The following is a 25,858-nucleotide window of genomic DNA, read 5'->3' as shown; positions in this document are numbered from 1 at the left end:
ACATACAGAGAACACGCGAACATACAGACCCAGGGCAAGAATGGAAAATTGTGCCCCCTCACCTATATATATATATTTTTTTACAGTTTATTTTATTTACACTACCCATAAACACACATATACACATACACTGCCCTCACACATACACTGCCCTCACACACACATACACTGCCCTTACACACGACTGCCCATAAACACACATTTACACATACACTGCCCTTACACACACACACACACACACACTGCCCTTACACACGACTGCCCATAAACACACATATACACATACACTGCCCTTACACACACACACTGCCCTTACACACGACTGCCCATAAACACACATTTACACATACACTGCCCTTACACACACACACACACACACACACACACTGCCCTTACACACGACTGCCCATAAACACACATATACACATACACTGCCCTTACACACACACACTGCCCTTACACACGACTGCCCATAAACACACATTTACACATACACTGCCCTTACACACACACACACACACACACACACACATTGCCCATAAACACACATTTACACATACACTGCCCTTACACACACCCATATGCACATACAGGCACACACCAGCTTGATGCAGAGCGGGGGGGGGGTGACATCATATCCCGGCACTCTGAATCATTTGCCGGTTAATAGGGAGAACAGAAGCCGAGGTCTGAAGTGACGGACCCCGCGCTCCATAATGTTGGGGGGATTGTGGTCTCCCCAACAAGCCCTGCAGCTGCTGATCGGCCTCTCTCACCTCGCCCTTCCTACGGCCCTGTACATACCCCCGTATACAGCATCTATATACCCCCCCGTGTGCAGCATCTATATACCCCCCCCGTGTGCAGCATCTATATACCCCCCCGTGTGCAGCATCTATATACCCCCCCCCGTGTGCAGCATCTATATACCCCCCCCCGTGTGCAGCATCTATATACCCCCCCGTGTGCAGCATCTATATACCCCCCCGTGTGCAGCATCTATATACCCCCCGTGTGCAGCATCTGTATACCCCCCGTGTGCAGCATCTGTATACCCCCCGTGTGCAGCATCTGTATACCCCCCGTGTGCAGCATCTATATACCCCCCGTGTGCAGCATTTATATACCCCCCCTGTGTGCAGCATCTGTATACCCCCCCGTGTGCGACATCTGTATACCCCCCCGTGTGCAGCATCTATATACCCCCCCCGTGTACAGCATCTATATACCCCCCCGTGTACAGCATCTATATACCCCCCCCGTGTAAAGCCGCCCTCTTTTTGAATACGGCACAGGACGTGGGGCCCCGTTTATTAAACGCAGCACTGAGCGGATATGGTTTTCACCCCTAGGCCCGGTATACATATATAGAATTTATATATATATAATGTTGATGGTGTTACCTGGCGTGTGTGTAGCAGACGTACCACCGGTGCAGTTTCCGGGGTAACATGGCAGCGCGTGACCCCTGACCGCCTGTTTGCCCCCCGGCAGCTCGCCCGCCCGCAGAGTCAGTTCAGCTCCCTGGAGGAGAAGCCGCAGTTCCCGGGAGCGTCGGCCGAGTTTGTGGAGTCTCTGGAGTTCATCCAGCCCAACGTCATCTCCGGGATCCCCATCTACAGGGTGATGGACAGACAGGGGCAGATCATGAACCCCAGCGAAGACCCCAAGGTAAGACCCCAAACACTGGACGGTGGGGAGCGCAGAGGATGGAATAAACCGTCCGGCCCCGAGAGCCCGCAGCCGTATTACTAAACTGTGTGCTCTGCGCGTAGATCCGCCCATACTGCATCCAGGCCCCGCCCACTCTTTCCCTTGTATGGTGATTGGGTCTTGAGGCCCCACCCTCTTCGACAAGGCATAGTGGATGATCGCCAGATTGTAGGGGCCACGAGCTTAACACCTGAGGGGGGTGCATAAAAAGTGATTCTGGTGTAGGTTTGAAAAGTGGCCTTATCACCATAGCAACCAAAGGAATGGTGCAGTCCGCAGGGACATTAACTTGGTTGCTATGGTGATAAGACTAGACACTTTAGTATCCCTTTTGACACAAAAACTCGAATGAATCGATTCTTGAGCCGTTTAATCAGTTTAACCCGGACGCCTGGGGGGGGGCCACATGTAAGTGTAAAGGGGCCGCTCAGCTCTGGTGTGCACGAGTGGTTAATAGAGCTGGAGTGTCCCTCGAATCTTTGGCCCCGGAAGCTGAACGAGGAATCGTTTCTCCCCCCAGATCCCGAAAGAGAAGGTCCTGAAATTCTACCACACGATGACCCTGCTGAACACCATGGACCGGATCCTGTACGAGTCCCAGAGACAGGTGAGGGGCCTCCACGCTGGTGCCCGGCGGTGGGAGGGGCTGACTCTGTCCCATATATCCCTTCTGTCTGTCACCCAGCAGTGGGAGGGGCTAACTATTGCATATCTACCTTGTCTGTGTCACCCTCCGGTAGGAAGGGCTAACTGTGTCCCATATCTCCCTTCTGTCTGTGTTGCCCTGTGGTGGGAGGGGCTGACTCTGTGTCGCCCGGCAGTGGGAGGGGAGACTGCTGGTAGCTTTGGTTGTAAACGCCATGTTCCTGTCCAGGGCAGAATATCCTTCTATATGACTAACTACGGCGAGGAGGGGACCCACGTGGGCAGCGCGGCCGCCCTCGATGACTCTGACATGGTGTTTGGACAGTACAGGGAAGCGGGTGAGTGTTTCCTATCCACGCTCTTTGATTTTAAGAGGATCCGGGACACTGTACTGACCATGTGTCCCGTTGTTTCCCAGGAGTCCTGATGTACCGGGGTTACCCCCTGGACTTGTTCATGGCGCAATGCTACGGCAACGCGCACGACCCCGGCAAAGGGCGGCAAATGCCGGTACATTACGGCAGCAAAGATCTGAACTTCGTAACCATCTCGTCCCCCCTGGCAACTCAGATTCCACAAGGTGAGTCCCCACTCCTGAATGCCATTGTGAGTGAGCAGGTGTGTGGCAGCCCAATGGGAGGAGTGTGTGCCCCCGCCCTCTTTACCTGTGGCATTTAATTGGTTGACGTCCTGTGTCTTTCCAGCCGTGGGAGCCGCCTATGCCTTCAAGCGAGGGACCGCGGACCGCGCCGTCATCTGTTATTTTGGGGAGGGAGCAGCCAGTGAGGGCGATGCCCACGCGGCCTTCAACTTCTCCGCCACCCTCGAGTGTCCAATCATCTTCTTCTGCAGAAACAACGGTTACGCCATCTCTACGCCCACGTCTGAGCAATACCGCGGGGACGGCATCGGTGAGTAAAGGGGTCCCTCTGTACACAGGGACATGTTTAAGGGCCGGCCCCTCCTAGGGCCACCGGGTACTAATGACAGTGATGTGTTTTAAGGGCCGGCCCCTCCTAGGGCCACCGGGTACTAATGACAGTGACGTATTTAAGGGCCGGCCCCTCCTAGGGCCACCGGGTACTAATGACAGTGATGTGTTTAAGGGCCGGCCCCTCCTAGGGCCACCGGGTACGAATGACAGTGACGTGTTTAAGGGCCGGCCCCTCCTAGGGCCACCGGGTACTAATGACAGTGATGTGTTTAAGGGCCGGCCCCTCCTAGGGCCACTGGTTACTTATGACAGCGACATGTTTAAAGTGCCGGTTTGCAGTAACCCTCCTGCGTGTCTCCTGCGCGTTTAGCTGCCCGTGGCCCCGGTTATGGCATCATGTCTATCAGAGTGGACGGTAACGACGTTTTCGCTGTATATAACGCCACGAAGGAGGCGCGGCGCAGAGCGGTGGCGGAGAATCAACCGTTTCTCATTGAGGCCATGACTTACAGGTGAGTGGACGCTCTGCCTCCGGCAAGGAGACGTTACTCAGACCCGGATTCTGTAGCGGCAATATAATTACTACAATGAACAGGGGAGGAACAGCCAGGAAGCCGCCTGATAATGCTCATCCTCTGGCTGAGGGTGATGGGAATCCTCATGCTGTGTGGTTTTTTTTTGGGTTCTGTAACCTTCATAGGATCGGACACCACAGTACGAGCGACGACAGCTCTGCCTACCGCTCCGTCGATGAGGTCAATTACTGGGACAAGCAGGACCACCCCATCTCCCGGCTGCGGCACTACATGCTACACCAGGGTTGGTGGGACGAGGAGCAGGAGAAAATCTGGAGGAAGAAGTCCCGCAAGATGGTAAATAGAAGTCTGTGCTGTGTGTGGCACAGTGTAGTGGTGTGAGGCTGCTCTGTGGCGCGGTGTAGTAGTGTGAGGCTGCTCTGCCGTGCAGTGTGAGGCGGGGCGGTGTAGTGAGTGTGAGGCTGCTCTGTGGCGCGGTGTAGTAGTGTGAGGCTGCTCTGCCGTGCAGTGTGAGGCGGGGCGGTGTAGTGAGTGTGAGGCTGCTCTGTGGCACGGTGTAGTAGTGTGAGGCTGCTCTGTGGAGCGGTGTAGTAGTGAGCGTGAGGCTGCTCTGCCGTGCAGTGTGAGGCGGGGCGGTGTAGTGAGTGTGAGGCTGCTCTGTGGCGCGGTGTAGTAGTGTGAGGCTGCTCTGCCGTGCAGTGTGAGGCGGGGCGGTGTAGTGAGTGTGAGGCTGCTCTGTGGCACGGTGTAGTAGTGTGAGGCTGCTCTGTGGAGCGGTGTAGTAGTGAGCGTGAGGCTGCTCTGCCGTGCAGTGTGAGGCGGGGCGGTGTAGTGAGTGTGAGGCTGCTCTGTGGCGCGGTGTAGTAGTGTGAGGCTGCTCTGCCGTGCAGTGTGAGGCGGGGCGGTGTAGTGAGTGTGAGGCTGCTCTGTGGCACGGTGTAGTAGTGTGAGGCTGCTCTGTGGAGCGGTGTAGTAGTGAGCGTGAGGCTGCTGTGCAGTGTGAGGCGGGGCGGTGTAGTAGTGTGAGGCTGCTCTGTGGCGCGGTGTCATAGTGTGAGGCTGCTCTGTGGAGCAGTGTAGTAGTGTGAGGCTGCTCTGCTGCGTGGTGTGCCGTGTGAGGCGGCGCATGTATGTTGGGAATAAGACGTCTCTCTCTCTCTCTCTCCTCTCAGGTCATGGAGGCTTTTGAAGAGGCTGAACGGAAGAATAAGCCCAGGGTGGCGCACATGTTCTCGGACGTTTACTCAGAGACGCCGCCGCTGCTCAGGAAGCAGGAGGAGTCGCTGCGGAAACACCTGAAAGTCTACGGGGAACATTACCCGCTGGACAGCTACGAGAAGTAACCCCCGACGGGGGCAACGACGGGACAGACGGACGCCCCGCTCCACGGATCTCCCTGTTACAGGCTCGGTGTGCGGCCCCCCAGCGCCGCGCGGCCCCACGAAGCCGTCTTTAACCCTTAAATCAATTTAATAATTTTGGATTTTGAACACGGATCAGGAGGAGCAGCGGCCGCACGTTACATGTAGATTGTAGCGGTTAATGCCCCAGGGGCCGGACCTGCCCTACGCACCGGGTGACAGGAACCCTGGGGGAGGGACTCCGGTCCTGCATTAACGCGCTTTTTGGTGAAGGAACATGAAATAAATGTTAATAAATACAATTCCTGTGCTTTTATTACTCGGGCCTGGGGCTGCGGCACGCTCGGATTGTGAAGCCCTTGGCTCTAATAACGTTCCAGGACCGGCTCTGAGCATGTTTACTGCAAACACATAGAGATGCCTTCAGCCTTTAACCCCTTAAGAACACCTTTTTGTATCCTTCGTGACTGAGGCTGTTTAACCATTTCTGCGCTGCGCTTGGGTTTCAGGACAAGAAGGGCTTTCTTTAGATAACATTACTGATTATTTACCAGAAAATATAAAATATGGAGAAAAATTTAGGAAAAAATTACTTTTTCTGATTTACAAATACTCAATGTTTTTATATTTTAACGTTTTTTTTTTTTTGTAGTTGTATTTTCTATTTTAAAACCATTTTTTTAAAAGAATCTGGGCATTTTGCCCCCATGTGCTATTTGGGACATCTTTGAAGGCGGCCAATGCAATTTACCCCATCAAACCAACTACACATTCCGGGGTATTTCAAATGCTGGTATTTTAACCCTTTCCATGCACTAATTCTACCACCACCCTTTGACAAACTTTATGGTAGTAATTTTTTCCCCCCTCACACATTTTATTTTAGGGACGAAGTTACCGCTCCTGGCACTCCGGGTTCCTGGGAGGTAAAAGGGCCGCGTTTCTTTGACGTTCGTCAGTCTGCGCCCCTGCATCTGGGCCAATTAGCTAAACCCGCTCGTGTCAGCTAATTTAGCGAAAGTTACAGAAACATCTCCACGCCGAATGAAAATTCCATTATATATTCACAATCCCACCAATAATATCATTCTACACAACTGCTTTCGCGTTACAACGTAACGGGGTCGTGTGGACGGGTGGGACGAGGGGTCCGGTGTAACGGGGGCTTCTGGTGCTCCAGCGGCCAGCCGAGTCTGTTAACGCCTACCTCATCGCGCTCCGTAATGCAGGTTTCGGAGGCGCCGGATGTGGAGCTCGTGCTGCTGGCGGAGAGCAGTTTTTTTTGGGGGGGACGTTATTTGCTTTTCGGTAAAAGCTGCCATTTTGTCCTTTGGCTTTCTGGGTTAATTTGGTCATTTTTAAGCCACTTAGAGCATCAACAAGCCAAGTGCCTTCACTGCCGGCACGCGCATGCTCAGTAGTTGCGGTCTCTGAATGCAGAATGGGGTCTGGCGTCAGCCTGGCGTGGGGGAAGCATGCGGGGAGAGCAGAGGCTTGCGGTTTTAGGTCAGCGGACCCCCCACCCACCCTCAGCATTGAGCCACGTTGTCCGTCAGTTGCCCCCACATCTTCAGGATCTCCTGCGGGGATTTCCGGTGCACCAGGAGCAGTCTCTGTTTGGGGCACTTTAATACTTCCCGCCCCCCCGGGGTCTCGAACGTCCGAAAGCGCGGGTTCCCCACAGGCCTCACCCCCAAGGCCATGAAGCACATTCCCGCGTAAACGTCGTCAATCGGAAAAGGAGCCACAAACTGGGACACCAAATACAGCCACGGGACAAGGATCCCGGAAAAGACGTAGCCCCCTCCGCCGGCGTACGGGGGGTACGAGCCCACGTAGTAAGACGGGGGGATGTAGTATTTGCTCCTGGGGTCCCTGTAAGGGTTGGCGGCCATTACCACGTCTCCCATATACAGAGCGCGGGGTTTCTGCCCGGTCATGGAAGACAACTGGCGCACGACGTCGGGGGTCCGTACAAAGACGTCGTCGTCCCCTTTGAGGATGTACGCGGCCCCCGGACACCGCGCTCTCGCCCACCCCAGGAACATCTGGTCTTTCACTGTCAGGTTGAAGAACGTGTCCATGAAGTCCCACTGCAGCAGGTCGTGGAAGCGGCCGTTCTCGTACGACAGAAGGGGCGAGAGATCCGGCCCCGGAGCGACCCCCAGAAGAAAGACGAGCCGCACGGGCCGCCCGCCGTAGTCCCTCTCGCTCCCCCAGCTGTTCCGCACGGCCTGGCGCTGGGCGAAGTTCTGCGGGGAGGACTTGATGGCCAGGAGAAGAAAAGTCTTGTTGGGAGAACATTTGCTGGGCTGGTCGATGAGCGTCGGGTGGTTCCTGCACCCCCCGTGCAGCAGAAAGTGCTGCAGCGCATGCGGATAGGCGGCCAAGTCTTTAATGCTGTCCTTATCGCTCCTGCAAGTCCACGCCGTTAACCCCTTAGAGTCCAACAGCTGCAGTTCTTTGCGGTTCCAAAGGGCGTCCGACGCGACCACCGTCTTCCGCAGTCTCTGTGCCAGGCTGTGGAGTTTGGCCGTCGACCGGTTGTCTTGGCCCTGAAGGGCTTCCAGCTCAGCCACCAGGTTCCCGGGCGCGTGGCTGGCGGCGGGCTGCCGGTCCGCGTCGAAGGGAAACGTGTAAGTCATGTCTATGTAAATCTTTAGGGCGACGAGCGCCAGAAGGGCGCAGGTGGAGACGGTGAGCTTCCTGAATCCCACCATGGCCCCCGGCTGTGGACGGAGAGGAGACACAAAGGGTTAAATTCCCTAAAATATCCCTGGAGCCGCGAAGGCGATGAAACGTCCCGCTATCCGGCCAATAGTCTTCGTTGTGCGTTTGCAGAAGATAAATTACATTCCTACATGAAGATTTACCCCAAATATCCAAAACTTTTCATTAAACCAACTATTTGTAATCAATTAAACTCGATTCAAACTTTTCCTTATTGTTAATGTAGCTATTTTAGTAAATGCTGTTAAATGGCCCGATCGCCATGACTACAGCTCCGCGGTGCCCCAACGAGCAGAAACACAGAAACGCGACACAGGATCTCACCGACTCTACTTCCTCCCCGATGACAAAAAAAATCAGATCTTTTGGTGACATCATAGCAGATCCATCCAAACCAATACTGCATGTGATTCAATGCGTATTATCATTAATGAGCTCTTTACTGAGAGGGTGGTAGATAAGTGGAGCAGCCTCCCAGCAGAACCCGTCATATGCCCAAAAACTCACGCGTTACCCGTCGCCCAAAATTACCCCGAACCCCCCGATACCTGAAATCCCACCAAACCCCCCGATACCTGAAATCCCACCGAACCCTCCGATACCTGAAATCCCACCGAACCCTCCGATACCTGAAATCCCACCGAACCCTCCGATACCTGAAATCCCACCGAACCCTCCGATACCTGAAATCCCACCAAACCCCCCGATACCTGAAATCCCACCAAACCCCCCGATACCTAAAATCCCACCAAACCCCCCGATACCTGAAATCCCACCAAACCCCCCCGATACCTGAAATCCAACCGAACCCCCCGATACCTGAAATCCCACCAAACCCCCCGATACCTGAAATCCCACCAAACCCCCCCGATACCTGAAATCCAACCGAACCCCCCGATACCTGAAATCCCACCAAACGCCCCAATACCTGAAATCCCACCAAACCCCCGATACCTGAAATCCCACCAAACCCCCCAATACCTGAAATCCCACCAAACCCCCCAATACCTGAAATCCCACTGAACCCTCCTCCCCGGCTACCTGAAACCCCTTCACACAGTCCGTCCTCCCCGCTGATGCCCAATAAAAACACGGGAATCCCTTAAACCCACCCAGGAATCCCCCCTCATCCCAAAAACATCCAATACAAAGCTGGGAATCCCCTGGGGGGGCTATAACCCCCCCCATTATTAAATACCCTCGGACCCCCCCCCCCCGACTCACCGCGCAGGGAACCTGGACAGATATCTCCAGCATCTATTCTGTGCTCTCCCGACAGCCACTCCCTGCCGGAGCCTCCCTCCCCGTCAGACACATCGGCCTCCCTCCCTCCATCTCCTCAGAATAAAAGCCTCCGTGAGGAGACGGGGGGGGGGGGGGGTTGGGGGTATCAGCGTTAATAATTCAGTGGCCCTCCTGCAGGCATTCTGGACGGGGAGGGAATATCCCTTCGAGGAGTGCGGCCCCCCAAAGAAAGGAAGAAGGGGCTCGGGTGTCCACCGAGGAGCCGCTGGTCCTCGGAGCTTCAATAAAAGAAAGGGATGCGGACGATGCCCCTGGGTACCCGGCAACTGCCCCAAATACCCCCAGAGCGGAGGAAGGGGGAGCCGCCTGTGGACTACAATTCCTATGATGCTGGGACGTCAGCGCATACAGGGGATTGTGTCAAAAGGGGGATTCTGGTGCAAAATGGTGAACGTGAAGCAATCGCCATGGATACCGATGGAATGAAACCCCATTATTCATGACCATGCGCCATTAACCCCTTCAGCACCCCATCAATCACTGCCGCCATACATTAACCCCTTCAACACCCCATCAATCACTGCTGCCATACATTAACCCCTTCAGCACCCTAATATCAATCACTGCTGCCATACATTAACCCCTTCAGCTCCCCATCAATCACTGCCGCCGTACATTAACCCCTTCAGCACCCTAATATCAATCACTGCTGCCATACATTAACCCCTTCAGCACCCCATCAATCACTGCTGCCATACATTAACCCCTTCAGCTCCCCATCAATCACTGCTGCCATACATTAACCCCTTCAGTACCCATCAATCACTGCTGCCATACATTAACCCCTTCAGCACCCTAATATCAATCACTGCTGCCATACATTAACCCCTTCAGCACCCCATCAATCACTGCTGCCATACATTAACCCCTTCAGCTCCCCATCAATCACTGCTGCCATACATTAACCCCTTCAGTACCCCATCAATCACTGCCACCTTACATTAACCCCTTCAGTGCTCCAAAGCCATTTTTTTTCAGGACACTTCAGGCTTTTTTTTGAAACCATAAAAATGAATCGATGACAGGATCACCGTATAGAGCGTTTATGATCCAGAGGCCACGTCCGTCCCCTACACGTTACCCTATAGTGTAATATTTTTAAGACTACGGCGTTAGACATTTGGGATTCAGGGTAGGGGGGGGGATTATTATTTTTTCCTTGATTGGGAAAAAGGATGCCAGGGCATTTATTATATTTTGTGTGATACGGATCCATTTGGGGCGGCAGTGATGTCACGGCAAGATCACGGAGCTCACGATATGATTTTGCGTTATTTCACGTGACCTCGCCTTGCCGATCGCGATGTGTACGATCACCCAGCAGGTGGAGCACTCATATCCCAGCAGGGTCTCCAGCGAGGGTCCGGCGGGGGTCCGCACTGAGCGTCCTGCGGGGGGCGGCTTCTTCATCAGACAGCCCTACATCTCTGCGTCGCGTATAACAACGTCCCAAGGGGCACCCTGCTTCAGCTCTTATGGATGATTGGCTACATCTAAAGGGGAGTGAACGGGTTAATGGGGGGTGAACGGGTTCAAGGGGGGTGAACGGGTTAAAGGGGGGTGAATGGGTTAAAGCAGACCCCCAGAACATCTTTTCCCCAACATCAGATTAGAAATAAATATTTTTTCTGCTTCCTTTTTTACCCCAGTTGTAGTTTTTGCCCCATAATGTTTTCAGCCCTTTGTATGATTTCTCATTCTCTGAGCCCCGATCTTCTAAACACCGCAAACCTCATCAAACTGCTTGAAACAATAGAATGACTCAGTCTTAATCCTCACGTCAGACTCTGATTAATGAAAGTCTATGGAGGAACGGACTTCATTAGCATCGCCATAAAGCATCAGCTCAGTGCGGTGTTTGAGCTGGGAAAGTCACCCAAAATATCACATGACTGACAGCAACGGCAACAGGTCTGCTAATTACTGTATTGTTATTGGGTTATTACTGTATACAGTGTAGGGGGAGGGGGTATATTACTGTATACAGCACCGGGGGGAGGGGGTATATTACTGTATACAGTGCCGGGGGGAGGGGGTATATTACTGTATACAGTGTAGGGGGTATATTACTGTATACAGCGCCGGGGGAGGGGTTGTATTACTGTATACAGCACTGGGGGTTATATTACTGTATACAGCGCTGGGGGTTATATTACTGTATACAGCGCTGGGGGTTATATTACTGTATACAGCGCTGGGGGTTATATTACTGTATACAGTGCTGGGGGGTTATATTACTGTATACAGCGCTGGGGGTTATATTACTGTATACAGTGCTGGCGGTTATATAACTGTATACAGCGCTGGGGGGTTATATTACTGTATACAGCGCTGGGGGGTTATATTACTGTATACAGCGCTGGGGGTTATATTACTGTATACAGTGCTGGGGGGTTATATTACTGTATACAGCGCTGGGGGGTTATATTACTGTATACAGCGCTGGGGGTTATATTACTGTATACAGCGCTGGGGGGTTATATTACTGTATACAGCGCTGGGGGTTATATTACTGTATACAGCGCTGGGGGTTATATTACTGTATACAGTGCTGGGGGGTTATATTACTGTATACAGCGCTGGGGGTTATATTACTGTATACAGTGCTGGCGGTTATATAACTGTATACAGCGCTGGGGGTTATATTACTGTATACAGCGCTGGGGGTTATATTACTGTATACAGCGCTGGGGGGTTATATTACTGTATACAGCGCTGGGGGGTTATATTACTGTATACAGCGCTGGGGGGTTATATTACTGTATACAGCGCTGGGGGTTATATTACTGTATACAGTGCTGGGGGGTTATATTACTGTATACAGCGCTGGGGGGTTATATTACTGTATACAGCGCTGGGGGTTATATTACTGTATACAGCGCTGGGGGTTATATTACTGTATACAGCGCTGGGGGTTATATTACTGTATACAGCGCTGGGGGTTATATTACTGTATACAGCGCTGGGGGGTTATATTACTGTATACAGCGCTGGGGGGTTATATTACTGTATACAGCGCTGGGGGTTATATTACTGTATACAGCGCTGGGGGTTATATTACTGTTTACAGTGCTGGGGGTTATATTACTGTATACAGTGCTGGGGGTTATATTACTGTATACAGCGCTGGGGTTATTACTGTGTACAGCGCTGGGGGTTATATTACTGTATACAGCGCTGGGGGTTATATTACTGTATACAGCGCTGGGGGTTATATTACTGTATACAGCGCTGGGGGGTTATATTACTGTATACAGTGCTGGGGTTATATTACTGTATACAGTGCTGGGGGGTTATATTACTGTATACAGCGCTGGGGGTTATATTACTGTATACAGTGCTGGCGGTTATATAACTGTATACAGCGCTGGGGGTTATATTACTGTATACAGCGCTGGGGGTTATATTACTGTATACAGCGCTGGGGGTTATATTACTGTATACAGCGCTGGGGGGTTATATTACTGTATACAGCGCTGGGGGGTTATATTACTGTATACAGCGCTGGGGGTTATATTACTGTATACAGCACTGGGGGTTATATTACTGTATACAGCGCTGGGGGTTATATTACTGTATACAGCGCTGGGGGTTATATTACTGTATACAGCGCTGGGGGGTTATATTACTGTATACAGCGCTGGGGGGTTATATTACTGTATACAGCGCTGGGGGGTTATATTACTGTATACAGTGCTGGGGGTTATATTACTGTATACAGCGCTGGGGGTTATATTACTGTATACAGCGCTGGGGGTTATATTACTGTATACAGCGCTGGGGTTATATTACTGTATACAGTGCTGGGGGAGGGGGTATATTACTGTATACAGCACCGGGGGGAGGGGGTATATTACTGTATACAGTGTAGGGGGGAGGGGGTATATCACTGTATACAGCGCCGGGGGGAGGGGGTATATTAATGTATACAGCACCGGGGGGAGGGGGTATATTAATGTATACAGTGCCTGGGGGAGGGGGTATATCACTGTATACAGTGCCGGGGGGGAGGGGGTATATTACTGTATACAGCGCTGGGGGTATATTACTGTATACAGTGCCGGGGGTATATTACTGTATACAGTGCCGGGGGAGGGGTATATTACTGTATACAGCGCTGGGGGTATATTACTGTATACAGCGCTGGGGGAGGGGGTATATTACTGTATACAGCACCAGGGGGAGGGGGTATATTACTGTATACAGCGCCGGGGGGAGGGGGTATATTAATGTATACAGCACCGGGGGGAGGGGGTATATTACTGTATACAGCACCGGGGGGGAGGGGGTGTGACGGAAGCCTCCATCACTGGGGCCATTGGAGAAGCCTGACTGCCAGCCTCCTCCCTATTGACGATGGGCCCTGGGTTTGTAGAGACTTCTGTGTCCCCCCCAGCAGTATCATCTCATCACTGGCTGAGGGGATTATCTCCAGCAGACAGCCAGGGTCTGCCACCAGGGAGTGACCACCATTGTTTTAGTCTAATGTATAAATCAGTCTCCCACACCTATTGTATTGTTAATCCCGTTACTGCCCCTGTTGTCTCTGGGAGGCAGATTAAGGGGGTTGTTTGTGTCCCAATATCTTGTTTTATGTAAATGTGTGTTTTGCTGGATATATCCAGCTCTGTGTGTCTAAAATAAATCAGTCTTCGTTTGGTTTTACCCGACACTGAGTCTCGGCGAGTGACTGGGGAGCCGGGGAAAGTGTGGTGTCCCGGGCTAAGGGAGCACAAGACAGCGGAGGTAGTCGGTCGGACTAGCCAGCTCCGTGACATTGGTGGCAAGCGGCGGGATTGCTTCTTAGTCTGAGGGACACTTCCTTTCTACCGGGATTAACCGACAGGACGGCAGACTTCGGTCGCCTTGACGAGGACATGGATGTGGTATCAGAATTCCAGGGGCTGCTGCGGGTCATCCTCTCCTGCTACACCACTGCCCTGCCTACAGAACAATACCAGAACCTGAGGCAAGTGGTTCGACGGTCAGTTTGGCAGAGGGCTGTTATACGCCGGGGTCAGTGTCTTCCAAGCTCCGAACAAAAGATTAGAGGCCAGCGGGAACTACGGATGTACTTCCTGGGACAGCAACCCCAGGAGCAATGGGTATGCGAATTGGACAAGCTGGTCCAACAGGAGGTAGAGCTGGAAGATCACTATAGAGCTCTGCAGTGGTATACAGAGCAAGCATATTGGGGAACTGCGAAAGATTGTTCTCCAGAGGGCTATGACTTCGGTGGCCTGGGATTATTATGGGATAGTCTTCAGGAGGATCCGGACTTCGGCAGTACAGCGGAGTGGCGGATTGAGGACATCCGGGATTTCAGGGAGTGGGACCTCCCAGATGCACTAGGACTTAAAGGTGATTTAGACTTTTTAATTACACAGGAGTGGGAACTGGAGAAGGCATATAAAAAACTGTTCGAACGCGTTCAACAGAATGCCCCAGGGTCCAGGGATTGTGTGGATTTTGTGGATGTGATTGAGTGGTCAGCTGAGGATGTTGACCCAGGCAGGGTGGATGGGACTGCGGTCTCCACCCCTGAGTCAGAGGGATACTGGGCAGCTAATCCAGATCCGATACTGGAGCTGTGCGACTTTACACCACAACCAGATGCAGAGACTGGGGATTTATTGGATTTATTGTCTGAGGATGTTAACCCAAGAGGGGTGGATAACACTGCAGTCTCCACACCTGAGTCCTCAGAATGCTGGGCAGTCTACCCAGATCCCTTAGCCCCAGCTGAAGAGCTGGCAACAGGGCAGAGTGCTGCTGGCTTCTGCCCCCCACCTGCAATGACTACAGGGATCCAGGGAGATGCGGCAGCCGGCCCTTCTCCCCAGCGGCAGATCACATGTCCGGGAGCGGAGGAACCGGTCCTCCCTCCACAGCGGCAGGCCGACCCAGAAGATTCCCTAACCCCAGCTGAAGTGCTGGCAACAGGGCAGAGCATCGCTGGCCTCTGCCCAGCACCTACCAAAGCTGCAGGAATTCAGGGAGATCCAGCAGCCGACCCGCATCCCCAGCTGAAGCAGGGAGGTGGAACAGCCGGTCCATCTCCCCAGCGGCAGAACCTAATTCCGGGACCGGATCAACCTGAACTCCCTCCTCAACGGCAGCAGGAGCACCCGGGAGGGGATGCAGGAGTTATTCCTCCCCAGCGGTACACGGGAGATGGCGCAGCCGGCCCATCTCCCCAGCAGCAGCAGGAGCACCAATTTTGGGAGGGCATTAATGGGCCAAATAAACTGACTGACTACGGAGTCAACCCGTTTGGGGTCTCATCCTATGTCAGTCCAATTCAAAGGGGGAAGAATTGTGACGGAAGCCTCCATCACTGGGGCCATTGGAGAAGCCTGACTGCCAGCCTCCTCCCTATTGACTATGGGCCCTGGGTTTGTAGAGACTTCTGTGGCTACCCCCAGCAGTATCATCTCATCACTATCTGAGGGGATTATCTCCAGCAGACAGCCAGGGTCTGCCACCAGGGAGTGACCACCATTGTTTTAGTCTAATGTATAAATCAGTCTCCCACACCTATTGTATTGTTAATCCCGTTACTGCCCCTGTTGTCTCTGGGAGGCAGATTAAGGGGGTTGTTTGTGTCCCAATATCTTGTTTTATGTAAATGTGTGTTTTGCTGGATATATCCAGCTCTGTGTGTCTAAAATAAATCAGTCTTCGTTTGGTTTTACCCTACACTGAGTCTCGGCGAGTGACTGGGGAGCCGGGGAAAGTGTGGTGTCCCGGGCTAAGGGAGCACAAGACAGCGGAGGTAGTCGGTCGGACTAGCCAGCTCCGTGACATTGGTGGCAAGCGGTGGGATCTACTCCTTCCAGACCAGAGCGGACCAAAGCAACTAGCCGGAGAACAAAGTTATACCCTGGCGAGGAAGAGCCAAACGGATCCACAGATGGAGTGGATTGAACAGTCACCGGGATGCGGGGTGACTTGGAGGGGAGTTGAGACCCTCGAATCGGAGACTCCAGTATGGGAGTTTGAGAGACGGACCCGAGCCCGGCTCATGAGATGGAGAGCGGCCCTAGAAAAGTGGAGCGCCCACCAAGGTACACATCTGCCCACCCTAGAACAACGAATCAGGGACCAGGTGAATGGGAGGCTCTACTTGTTCGGGGGACCTGCGTCTCCAGGTGAGGTTGCAGAGCTAGAGAGGCTGGTCCGACAGGAGATTGGGCTCGAAGAGGAGTACCGAGCCATATACTGGGAAGCCCGAGGCCCGCAGCGAAAATCCAGAAAGCCCCATTCTCCGGAAGGGAGGGATGTTGGCGGGCCTGGCCTGTTGTGGGAGGCATTCGAGGAAAGGGGTTTCTTTGGCAGTGGCAACATGGACCGATGGTGGGACATTAGTGACAAGCGCCGGAGAGCCCTGCCGCCCACTGCAACAAGTGAACTCAGCCAAGACCTTGAGAGACTAGTAGACAGAGAATGGTGCCTCGAGGCAGAATACGTGGCGCTATTTGAGGGGAGCTACGCCCTGCAGTGTGAGCCGACAGATGTCACAGAGCGAGCTCCGGAGGCCGCTCACTGTAATTGGCAAGCCTCCGGACTTGAAGGTTCAGCCACTCTGCCCCTGGTATTGCAGCCAGAGCCCGAAGAGGTGAAAGTGGGCAATCACTTTTGGGAGGAAGTCTTCCGGGCGATTATGGACCGCATGCAGTCGCCGGAATTTGAGGCAGCGGTCTATGGGTTTCCACTAGAGGCGGCAGAAGCGCAGACAACAGGGCAGAGGGACGCTGTTCTCTACCCAGCACCATGCGCCCCTCCTACTCCGGCTGAAGCACCGGCAGCGGGGCAGAGTGCCGCTGGCCTCTGCCCGCCCCACAGCGAAGGGTCCCCACCTGCTAGCAGGGAACCACCAGCGGAAGAGCTGGCCACAGGGCAGAGTGGCGCTGTTCTCTGCCCAGCACCATTCCCTGCACCAGCAGAAGCACTGGCAAGCGGGCAGAGCGTCGCCGACCTCTGTCCTGCACCAGCAATCCTCGCTCTGGCTGAAACGCCGGCAACAGGGCAGAGTGCTGCTGGCCTCTGCCCGCCCCACAGCGAAGGGTCCCCAACTGCTAGCAGGGAACCACCAGCGGAAGAGCTGGCCACAGGGCAGAGTGACGCTGTTCTCTGCCCAGCACCGTTCCCTGCACCAGCAGAAGCACTGGCAATGGGGCAGAGAGTCGCTGACCTCTGCCCTGCACTGCTTACACCCCCATTATCTGGCTCTCCCCAGCATGAGCATCCAGGAGGGGGCGCAGGCGGCGACCCTCCCCAGCGGCTGTCACCAATTATGGGAGGAAGGGCAACCAGCACTCCTCCCCAGCGGCATGGTCCAGTGGGCAAAACGAGTCCCAGCTTGGAGAGCCAGGTAGGGGTAAGTGAAACTACTGCTGCTTTGGAGTGGGCTCTTGTTGTTTGGGTGGGGGAATGTGGAGCTGACTCGGGACAAGCCCGTAGTCAGGGTAACCATGGGAGGGTTCCATCAGGTTGGCAGGGAGCCGAGTCTGGGCTGAGGGCCCAGAGGGGAAAGGAAGCCCTGGAGAAAGGTCTCCCATGCCTGCAGAGGAGACTAAAGAGGGCTACCCACTGGAGAGGCTTCTGGGCTGGCCTCTTACCCTTTGACTACGGGCCAGGCCTAGGAGCCTGGGTGACTGACATGGGGCTGCCAGGGTGCCCCGGAGGCCGCATGCCCGCTCTCCCTACCCCGCAGGACTAGAGACAGTAGAGGCCCGGTCATCCCCAAGCCGATCCGTTAGGGATCTGGCTGTGTCTGCCGGACGTTTGCACAAGAGGGGAGTAATGTGAAGAACCCTGTCTGATCTTCACTGTTATTATTATTATTATATTTATGTGTACCCTGTTTGAATGTGGCTGCAGCTCCAGCCTTCAAAGAGACGATCCTATAATCTGGCTGGGGCTCTTAATCAGCCAGCACAGCCCTGTCTGCCCAGACGGCACCCGCACTACAGGGGGGATAACACAGGTGGGAGAAACCCATTGTATCCCTTAATCCCCTCACCTGATACATCCCCTGTATACTGATGGGATTTGTGAGGGGATGTGGCTGATGGGATTTGTGAGGGGATGTGGCTGATGGGATTTGTGATGGGATGTGGCTGATAGGATTGGGGGTTGGGTTCGGTGCACAGTGAATGGAGATTGTATATAAGTTCTGTGTGTTTGTAATAAAGGAAATTCTGTTTTTAACCTCAAAGCATGAAGTTCTGTCTCATGATTGAGGGAAGTGCTGGTCTGTGACTGCTTTCTTCGGACAGCCACAGCGTGTCCGCTTACTGGGAGAGGGAAGGAGCTGACGGGCGGATGTGTCCAGTCTGGGGCACAGGACGATCCGTCACAGGGGGTATATTACTGTATACAGCACCGGGGGGGAGGGGGTATATTACTGTATACAGCACCGGGGGGAGGGGGTATATTACTTTACACAGTGTAGGGGTAACTGTCGCTCCCTTCAAGTAAGCACAGGGGTCGCTCTCTAATGTCCATACTTTTTATTGATTTATATATATATATATAGCGCCGTCATACGCTGCAGCGCAGTACAGTGTGTGTGTAAAATGCCGTGCGCGGCCTACGAGGAGCTTCTCGGCTTTGCGCCACGTGTAACGGGAAGCCCCGGGCCGCGCAGGCTGCCCCCTCCGTGCCACGCGAGAAACGCGGTTCTGTAGAATCCGGTAAACGTGGTTCTTCCTCCGGATCCGGATCTCACTCACTGCTGACAGGCGGCTCCTTTCAGGGACAGCCAGGCAAGGGTTACAGCGGCGGAAGCCATCGCTGCACTTTAGCGACCCCGCCCCCCCGACTTCATTGCATATGGACACGGAGGTTGAGCCACGCCCACAGTCACATGACCTGCCACCTTCTATCAGGCCCAGGAGCCAATAGGAACCCCCCCGGCAGCACCGTATAGACTGAATGCACGGCCGGCAGGTAATCGGCAGGTGGGGGAGAAACATACGGGGGCAATAAGCAGAGCGGCCAACGAGCCCCATCCGGTCCATGCGCGGCCACAAAGCCACGTGAGAAGCTGCCACCCGTGAGACGGAGCGTGGCACGGCCCCCTCCGGATCCGGCCACTGATGGGAGTCACCGGCCACGTCCCAAGGAGTTCAGTCCGTCACTTAGCCGCACACTCGGCTGCCACTGAGTAGCCACTTCCCTGAGCGGTCGCCGGCCGCCTGTGACCCAGAAACGAAGACGCGCCACGGCTTCCCGCACAATCTCCACCTAATAGGACGAAACGCAGGAAGGTGAGACGTGGAACCGGCAGACGTGCGGGACGGGAACCGGCACAGGGGCCCCGCTCAACGATCACTCAGCGGCAGCCACGCTTCTGGTTCCGCTCGTGGCTCGTACAGAAAAGCGCAAACACAGGCAGTAGCGCAGAATGCGCCTGACCGCTAACCCTTTATTTGCCGACTCACCTGTTCAGAGGCGCGTGGCCGGCGCGCCGGCTTCTTCCTCCCCGATCCCCTGGAAATAATCCATGCCGATGATGTCACAGCGCGGGAGCGCCTCCTCCAGGAGAATCCGCATTAACCCTTTATTCTGCACAGCGGGAAGGTCAGACACGTCCAGATACCGGAGTCTCCTGCATGGGGGGGGGGGGGACCTTTGCCGGTGAATGCGGGGAGAGCCACGCGCAGCATCAGTGAATGCGGGGAGAGCCGCGGGGAGAGCCGAGCGCAGCGTCAGTGAATGCAGGGAGAGCCGCGCGCAGCGTCAGTGAATGCGGGGAGAGCCGCGCGCAGCGTCAGTGAATGCGGGGAGAGCCGCGCGCAGCGTCAGTGAATGCGGGGAGAGCCGCGCGCAGCGTCAGTGAATGCGGGGAGAGCCGCGCGCAGCGTCAGTGAATGCGGGGAGAGCCGCGGGGAGAGCCGCGGGGAGAGCCGCGCGCAGCGTCAGTGAATGCGGGGAGAGCCGCGCGCAGCGTCAGTGAATGCGGGGAGAGCCGCGCGCAGCGTCAGTGAATGCGGGGAGAGCCGCGCGCAGCGTCAGTGAATGCGGGGAGAGCCGCGCGCAGCGTCAGTGAATGCGGGGAGAGCCGCGCGCAGCGTCAGTGAATGCGGGGAGAGCCGCGCGCAGCGCCAAGCACACCGCCATACCCCTGTAACGCACTCACTGTAAATGGTGCAGGGTGCTCAGGCCCCTCTCGGTCACTCGGGGACAGCTGGCCACCGACAGAACCTCCAAGGAATCTTTAAAGACGTGCAAACGACTCAAAGCCCAATCATCCAGATGGGGGCAGCCACGGAGGTGCAGCTCCCGGAGCTCGGCTACTGGAACTGGAGAAGAGCAGGATCAGGGGCCGGCAACCTGCGCGACCGGCAACCCCACGCAAGCCACCGGTCTCGTCTTATATCCCATGCATGGTTAATCCCCTCACTGTATATCCCTCTACCACTTCTGCTGGGAGGCTGTTCCACTTATCTACCACCCCCTCAGTAAAGCGCCACGTTCCCCCGGGTGACAGACGCTCCTCTCACCTATATTGTCGAGGCCTCTATAGGTGATGGGGGAACGGCTGAGGTCCACGCATTCCACCGGCACGTTTCGGTTCTGTAGGAAGTCCCAGCTGAACCGCCCCTTTCGATCCGGCCGCAGCCAATCGGAGTGACCCTGAAACCTGAGAGCGAGAAGCGATTGGCTCGTTCCGGATAAAGGAACGCGAGCGTCGGTTTACGGGAAAAAAGCTCAATATTGGAACATAATTGTGAAGAAAACGCGGAACCGGATAGAAGCCGGAGGGGGGGCGGGGGGGTGAGAGGTTTATTATTTACCCCGCGCCCCCCCCTGCTACGGATCCGCGGGGCACGTACCTCACTGCACCGCCCTGTGACAGCGTGTAGTATGCGGCCGCCACGTGCCGCCCGTACAGCCTCTCGGTGTAAGCGTAATGCCTGGGGGGGAAGCGACATTCGGTTACATTCGCTACGTGTTACATGTGTAAGCGACACGCGTTATACGTCATGCTATGTAATGTAAAAGCTCTATCCGGCATTCCACTGGACGATTCCATGGGATGCGGCGAACACGGCTGCGCTGATCAAACAACACGGTCCATCGGCACGCATGTACACAGAATGCAAGGGACGCTGTATCTGCACGTATGCACACAGTATGTAACTGGTATGTAACACGCGGCGCGTATGCGAGGGACGCGGCGCGTATGCGAGGGACGCGGCGCGTATGCGAGGGACGCGACACGTATGTCACGGACGCGGCACGTATGTAACGGACGCGGCACGTATGTAACGGACGGGGCACGTATGTAACGGACGGGGCACGTATGTAACGGACGGGGCACGTATGTAACGGACGCGGTATGTAGGTAACGGACGCGGTATGTAGGTAACGGACGCGGTATGTAGGTAACGGACGCGGCGCGTATGTAACGGACGCGGTATGTAGGTAACGGACGCGGTATGTAGGTAACGGACGCGGCGCGTATGTAACGGACGCGGCGCGTATGTAACGGACGCGGCACGTATGTAACGGACGCGGTACGCACGCGTTCTTCCTGCGCAGGTTCCAGTGCTTGAATCGGATGCTCCAGTTGGTGACGGCCTCCACGTCGTAGAAATGTCTGTTGAGCGCCTGAAGGATCCGGCGGCCGAGGGAGGTGGTAGACGGGGCGGGGGACGGGGCCGACGAACAGCGACGGGCAACTTGCCTCCCGACAGGAAGCAGCAGCCGGGACACGCGCAGCTAAAGAGACAAGACACGCGTGAGTCCAAAAAACCCTTACAGCACTGAAACACGCAACATGTATAATATATACAGCATCAGGGGCCGCGCCGGCCACCAGCACACCCCTTACAAAACAAGCAACATGTATAATATATACAGCATCAGGGGCCCCGCCGGCCACCAGCACACCCCTTACAAAACAAGCAACATGTATAATATATACAGCATCAGGGGCCCCGCCGGCCACCAGCACACCCCTTACAAAACAAGCAGCGTGTATAATATATACAGCATCAGGGGCCGCACCACCCACCAGCACACCCCTTACAAAACAAGCAACATGTATAATATATACAGCATCAGGGGCCGCACCGGCCACCAGCACACCCCTTACAAAACAAGCAGCGTGTATAATATATACAGCATCAGGGGCCCCGCCGGCCACCAGCACACCCCTTACAAAACAAGCAGCGTGTATAATATATACAGCATCAGGGGCCCCGCCGGCCACCAGCACACCCCTTACAAAACAAGCAGCGTGTATAATATATACAGCATCAGGGGCCGCACCGGCCACCAGCACACCCCTTACAAAACAAGCAACATGTATAATATATACAGCATCAGGGGCCGCACCACCCACCAGCAAACCCCTTACAAAACAAGCAGCGTGTATAATATATACAGCATCAGGGGCCGCACCGGCCACCAGCACACCCCTTACAAAACAAGCAGCGTGTATAATATATACAGCATCAGGGGCCGCACCGGCCACCAGCACACCCCTTACAAAACAAGCAGCGTGTATAATATATACAGCATCAGGGGCCCGGCCGGCTCCGTGACACGCGTGGCTGGAGAGATCGGTGATCACGGACCGGGTACCGAGGAGGGCAGAATCAGAACTCCAAAGAGCCCCTGGAAGAACTGGCTCTGCGCTAAGGGCAATTACTGACCCAAGGGCAATTACTGCCCCCTGCAGGGCACTAGACCCAATCAGTTATACCCCCCACACCCCGCAGGGGGCAGCCCTTTCTGCGTCCGGGTAATTATGGCTGATGGGGGGACTTTAGGTTTCTGCCCCTCAGAGAGCAGCCTGACAGCAGGGGTATTTACTGCCCCCGAGTACATCTGCCCAGAGGGGCGAACGAAGCAGCAAAAAGTGACATAAATGAACGGCCCGTCCGGGGTCTCCAGGCATTAGTTGTACTCGGCGCTGCACACAGACTCCCGGCTGCCGTGGCTGAGAGTGATGAGACATGGACGTCGGGCCGCGCGCGGTCACCTACCAAGCTGGGCGCCGCCATGTTGGATTTCAGTCAGGTGCCCAACTGGGCGGGGTTAAATCGCCTTGTGTCCTGTAATTGGCAGCTCCCTCCCGGTGGGTGTGGCCGGTCTCCGAGCAACGGGGACACCGGGACAGTAACCTGGGCACTGGGATTCAGGAGCGCCTGGGAGAGGTATAGTCTGACACAGGGGCAATTTAATTACCCAGAGGACGGAGGGGTATATTCTGACACAGGGGCAATTTAATTACCCAGAGGAGGGGTATATTCTGACACGGGGGCAATTTAATTACCCAGAGGAGGGGTATATTCTGACACGGGGGCAATTTAATTACCCAGAGGAGGGGTATATTCTGACACGGGGGCAATTTAATTACCCAGAGGAGGGGTATATTCTGACACGGGGGCAATATAATTACCCAGAGGAGGGGTATATTCTGACACGGGGCAATTTAATTACCCAGAGGAGGGGTATATTCTGACACGGGGGCAATATAATTACCCAGAGGAGGGGTATATTCTGACACGGGGGCAATTAAGTAACCCACAAAGATGACATATAGACCCTGGGCAGGGGTAGAGTAAAACAAGGTGCTGTATATTTTGGGGAGCAATAATAACCCCGAGGAGGGGTAGATTGTGAGAGGGAGGCAATTATTTACCCTGAAGAGGGGGTTGTTCAGACACAGAGGTCATTTAACCTTGAGGTGCCGGATATTAATCAGGATCGGGGTAAATAGGGGGTAGTGCCCCATAGGCCGGGGGGATTCAGACATTTTTCACATTTTCTCTTTTTTTTTTCTGAATTTCCCCCTCGCCCCCCACATTGTGACCCCCGATCGTTTCACCCCCATCATTTCCTGCACTGCTGGTCTTTTGCCCCCCCTCCCCGCAGGTCTTTTGCCCCCCCCCCCCCCAGGGTTAGGATAGTTTCCCCATCAGGCAGAAAAAATTCAGACCCAAAATAAATCGTAAAAACAATGAAAAGTTCTGAAAAATCCTTTTATTACCAGAAAACTCAAATTACAAAATGATCGTTTAAAAAAAATAAAAGACGCTCGCAGGCGGCTTCACGTTTAAAGCAATTACAGAGCGGGCCCCAAAATACAGGCCTCGGGGCCCCCGCTCCTAAAAACCCTAAAGCTAAAATAACAGTTTTTATACCCAAAGCACAGTCGATCCATTAATATCCACTTCATTTCCCTGATTTTAAATGCAGTCCGTTCGTCGATCAAAAATCCCCCCCCCCCAAAAAAAAGCCAGATGAATATTTGGGGGGGGGATTTAGTATATTTTCAGAATCCCGGCAGGTTGATAAAGTGTTATTCCGAGAAGGGCCCCAAAGGTTACGGGGAGGGAGGGGCAACAATTTGGCCCTAGAAATACCCTCTTAAAAGGCACAGCCGGCCCTCTATCTCTGAATGTATTTATATAGATTATAATGTGCCTTTTTCACAATTATTTAGAAGATTTTGGATGCCAGGGTTGAGAGATTCTTAATGCCCTGAAATCGTGCCTGGCACCCACGGGGTTAAAGCTTGCAGTTACGAGGCTTTAAATTCTCTTAAAATATTTGAACTTTCACTTTTTTGGCTCCGATGATTATTATTATTAATTATTAATTATTATTATTATTGCACAGGAATAAAAACGCGGAGAAGCCGCTGCCCCCGGGGAGGCTAAAAATATATAGATCTGTTTTTTAAAAAACCTTGCGTAAGGCACAGGGGGGGGGCTGCGCAGGTAGCGTTAGGATCCTCCCAGCTCCCTCCGAGCGGATTTCAGCCAATCAGCGATGTGAACAGCGATCTCCTGTAAAAAAAAAAAAAAAAAAATAGAAAATATTCAGATTCAGCAAGTTTGGGGTTAAAAGCGTAACGCGGGGAGTGTCCGCCGCTCACCTCTCTGGCTTCCCGCAGGGACGGCGGGTCGTCGGGACGAGAGGGACTCATGTTGGCGCAGTGGGCCGTCCCGTTGATATAGATGGCGATCTCAGAGCGCGACTGATTCTTCAAGACACTGAGCGCGTGCCACGGATCGATGTCTCCTGCAGGTAAAACACTCTGTACAGTCCAGGGCCAGTGACAGAAACCCAGAACCCCCCTGCAGATCGGCCCCCGGCGGCCCCCCAGCTAGTCACCCGTTCCTCCTGCTGTAAAGACTAAAACCTTAATCAGTCGTTGGTCTCGTCTTCAGGAGCCGTATGCCTATCCCATGCATGTTTAATCCCCTCACTGTATTACACTCTACCACCTCTGCTGGGAGGCTGTTCCACTTATCCGCCACCCTCTCATGATGCATAAAAAGGTGCTGCTCGATCTAATCTGCGGAATTCGGCACGAGACGCAGCTTAAGAAACCTCATTGTGGAATCATGTGTTTTTGTCTCGTATCGTTTTTCCCCGGGAATACTTAAATTATCACATGACACAGAGGCCAGTCCTGATAGGCTGTTGCTATAAATTACTGGTTTTCTAATGCTTTTTATGTGATTTAAACCTTAAGACAAAAAAATAATAAACCGATAGACCTGCTGAGGAACGATTCCTCGGGGGGCGACGACTGACCCTGAATAACATCACTAGTTTTAGGGGCCCCCCACGTGGTGACCCAGTAGGAATTCATTGCCCCCCCC

The 25,858-nt window shown here is 54.1% G+C and overlaps 4 protein-coding genes across 5 annotated transcripts in view; 1 reads left to right on the top strand and 3 right to left on the bottom strand.

Annotated features, from left to right (window-relative positions):
- Nucleotides 1-5,491, top strand: part of BCKDHA (branched chain keto acid dehydrogenase E1 subunit alpha) — an 11,419-nt gene extending 5,928 nt beyond the window's left edge. The window contains exons 1-8 of one of the 2 annotated variants that reach the window (XM_053474175.1): nucleotides 1,498-1,671; nucleotides 2,234-2,320; nucleotides 2,588-2,696; nucleotides 2,777-2,938; nucleotides 3,063-3,269; nucleotides 3,663-3,804; nucleotides 3,993-4,164; nucleotides 5,001-5,491. In XM_053474175.1, the coding sequence (XP_053330150.1) occupies nucleotides 1,627-1,671; nucleotides 2,234-2,320; nucleotides 2,588-2,696; nucleotides 2,777-2,938; nucleotides 3,063-3,269; nucleotides 3,663-3,804; nucleotides 3,993-4,164; nucleotides 5,001-5,171 (1,095 nt within the window). In that variant the 5' untranslated portion in view covers nucleotides 1,498-1,626 and the 3' untranslated portion in view covers nucleotides 5,172-5,491. Of the gene's footprint in view, nucleotides 1-1,497; nucleotides 1,672-2,233; nucleotides 2,321-2,587; nucleotides 2,697-2,776; nucleotides 2,939-3,062; nucleotides 3,270-3,662; nucleotides 3,805-3,992; nucleotides 4,165-5,000 lie in introns of those variants that run through there. The other variant, XM_053474176.1, reaches the window with a different exon arrangement.
- Nucleotides 5,492-6,234: 743 nt separating this feature from the next.
- B3GNT8 (UDP-GlcNAc:betaGal beta-1,3-N-acetylglucosaminyltransferase 8) lies at nucleotides 6,235-7,917 on the bottom strand. Its single transcript, XM_053473506.1, has one exon. It carries the CDS (start codon nucleotides 7,907-7,909, stop codon nucleotides 6,719-6,721), a length of 1,191 nt encoding a protein of 396 aa, XP_053329481.1. The 5' UTR covers nucleotides 7,910-7,917; the 3' UTR covers nucleotides 6,235-6,718.
- An 11,485-nt stretch (nucleotides 7,918-19,402) lies between these two features.
- DMAC2 (distal membrane arm assembly component 2) lies at nucleotides 19,403-23,245 on the bottom strand. Its single transcript, XM_053474160.1, has 7 exons — nucleotides 23,228-23,245; nucleotides 21,760-21,956; nucleotides 21,068-21,148; nucleotides 20,735-20,874; nucleotides 20,371-20,533; nucleotides 19,673-19,839; nucleotides 19,403-19,475 (listed from the first exon to the last, which is right to left on the bottom strand). Exons 1-6 carry the CDS (start codon nucleotides 23,243-23,245, stop codon nucleotides 19,677-19,679), a joined length of 762 nt encoding a protein of 253 aa, XP_053330135.1. The 3' UTR covers nucleotides 19,403-19,475; nucleotides 19,673-19,676.
- Nucleotides 23,246-24,954: 1,709 nt separating this feature from the next.
- PRSS16 (serine protease 16) overlaps nucleotides 24,955-25,858 on the bottom strand; it is a 6,139-nt gene continuing 5,235 nt past the window's right edge. The window contains exons 11-12 of the mRNA XM_053473927.1: nucleotides 25,126-25,271; nucleotides 24,955-25,036 (exon numbers count right to left, since the gene is read on the bottom strand). Of these exons, the coding sequence (XP_053329902.1) occupies nucleotides 24,974-25,036; nucleotides 25,126-25,271 (209 nt within the window). The 3' untranslated portion in view covers nucleotides 24,955-24,973. The remainder of the gene's footprint in view (nucleotides 25,037-25,125; nucleotides 25,272-25,858) is intronic.

This window comes from Spea bombifrons, chromosome 8 (assembly GCF_027358695.1).
Source record: "Spea bombifrons isolate aSpeBom1 chromosome 8, aSpeBom1.2.pri, whole genome shotgun sequence".
In the NCBI taxonomy this organism is placed as follows: domain Eukaryota; kingdom Metazoa; phylum Chordata; class Amphibia; order Anura; family Pelobatidae; genus Spea; species Spea bombifrons.
The sequence above is the reverse complement of the archived record's forward strand: the minus strand, read 5'-3'. Positions and strand labels throughout refer to the sequence as shown.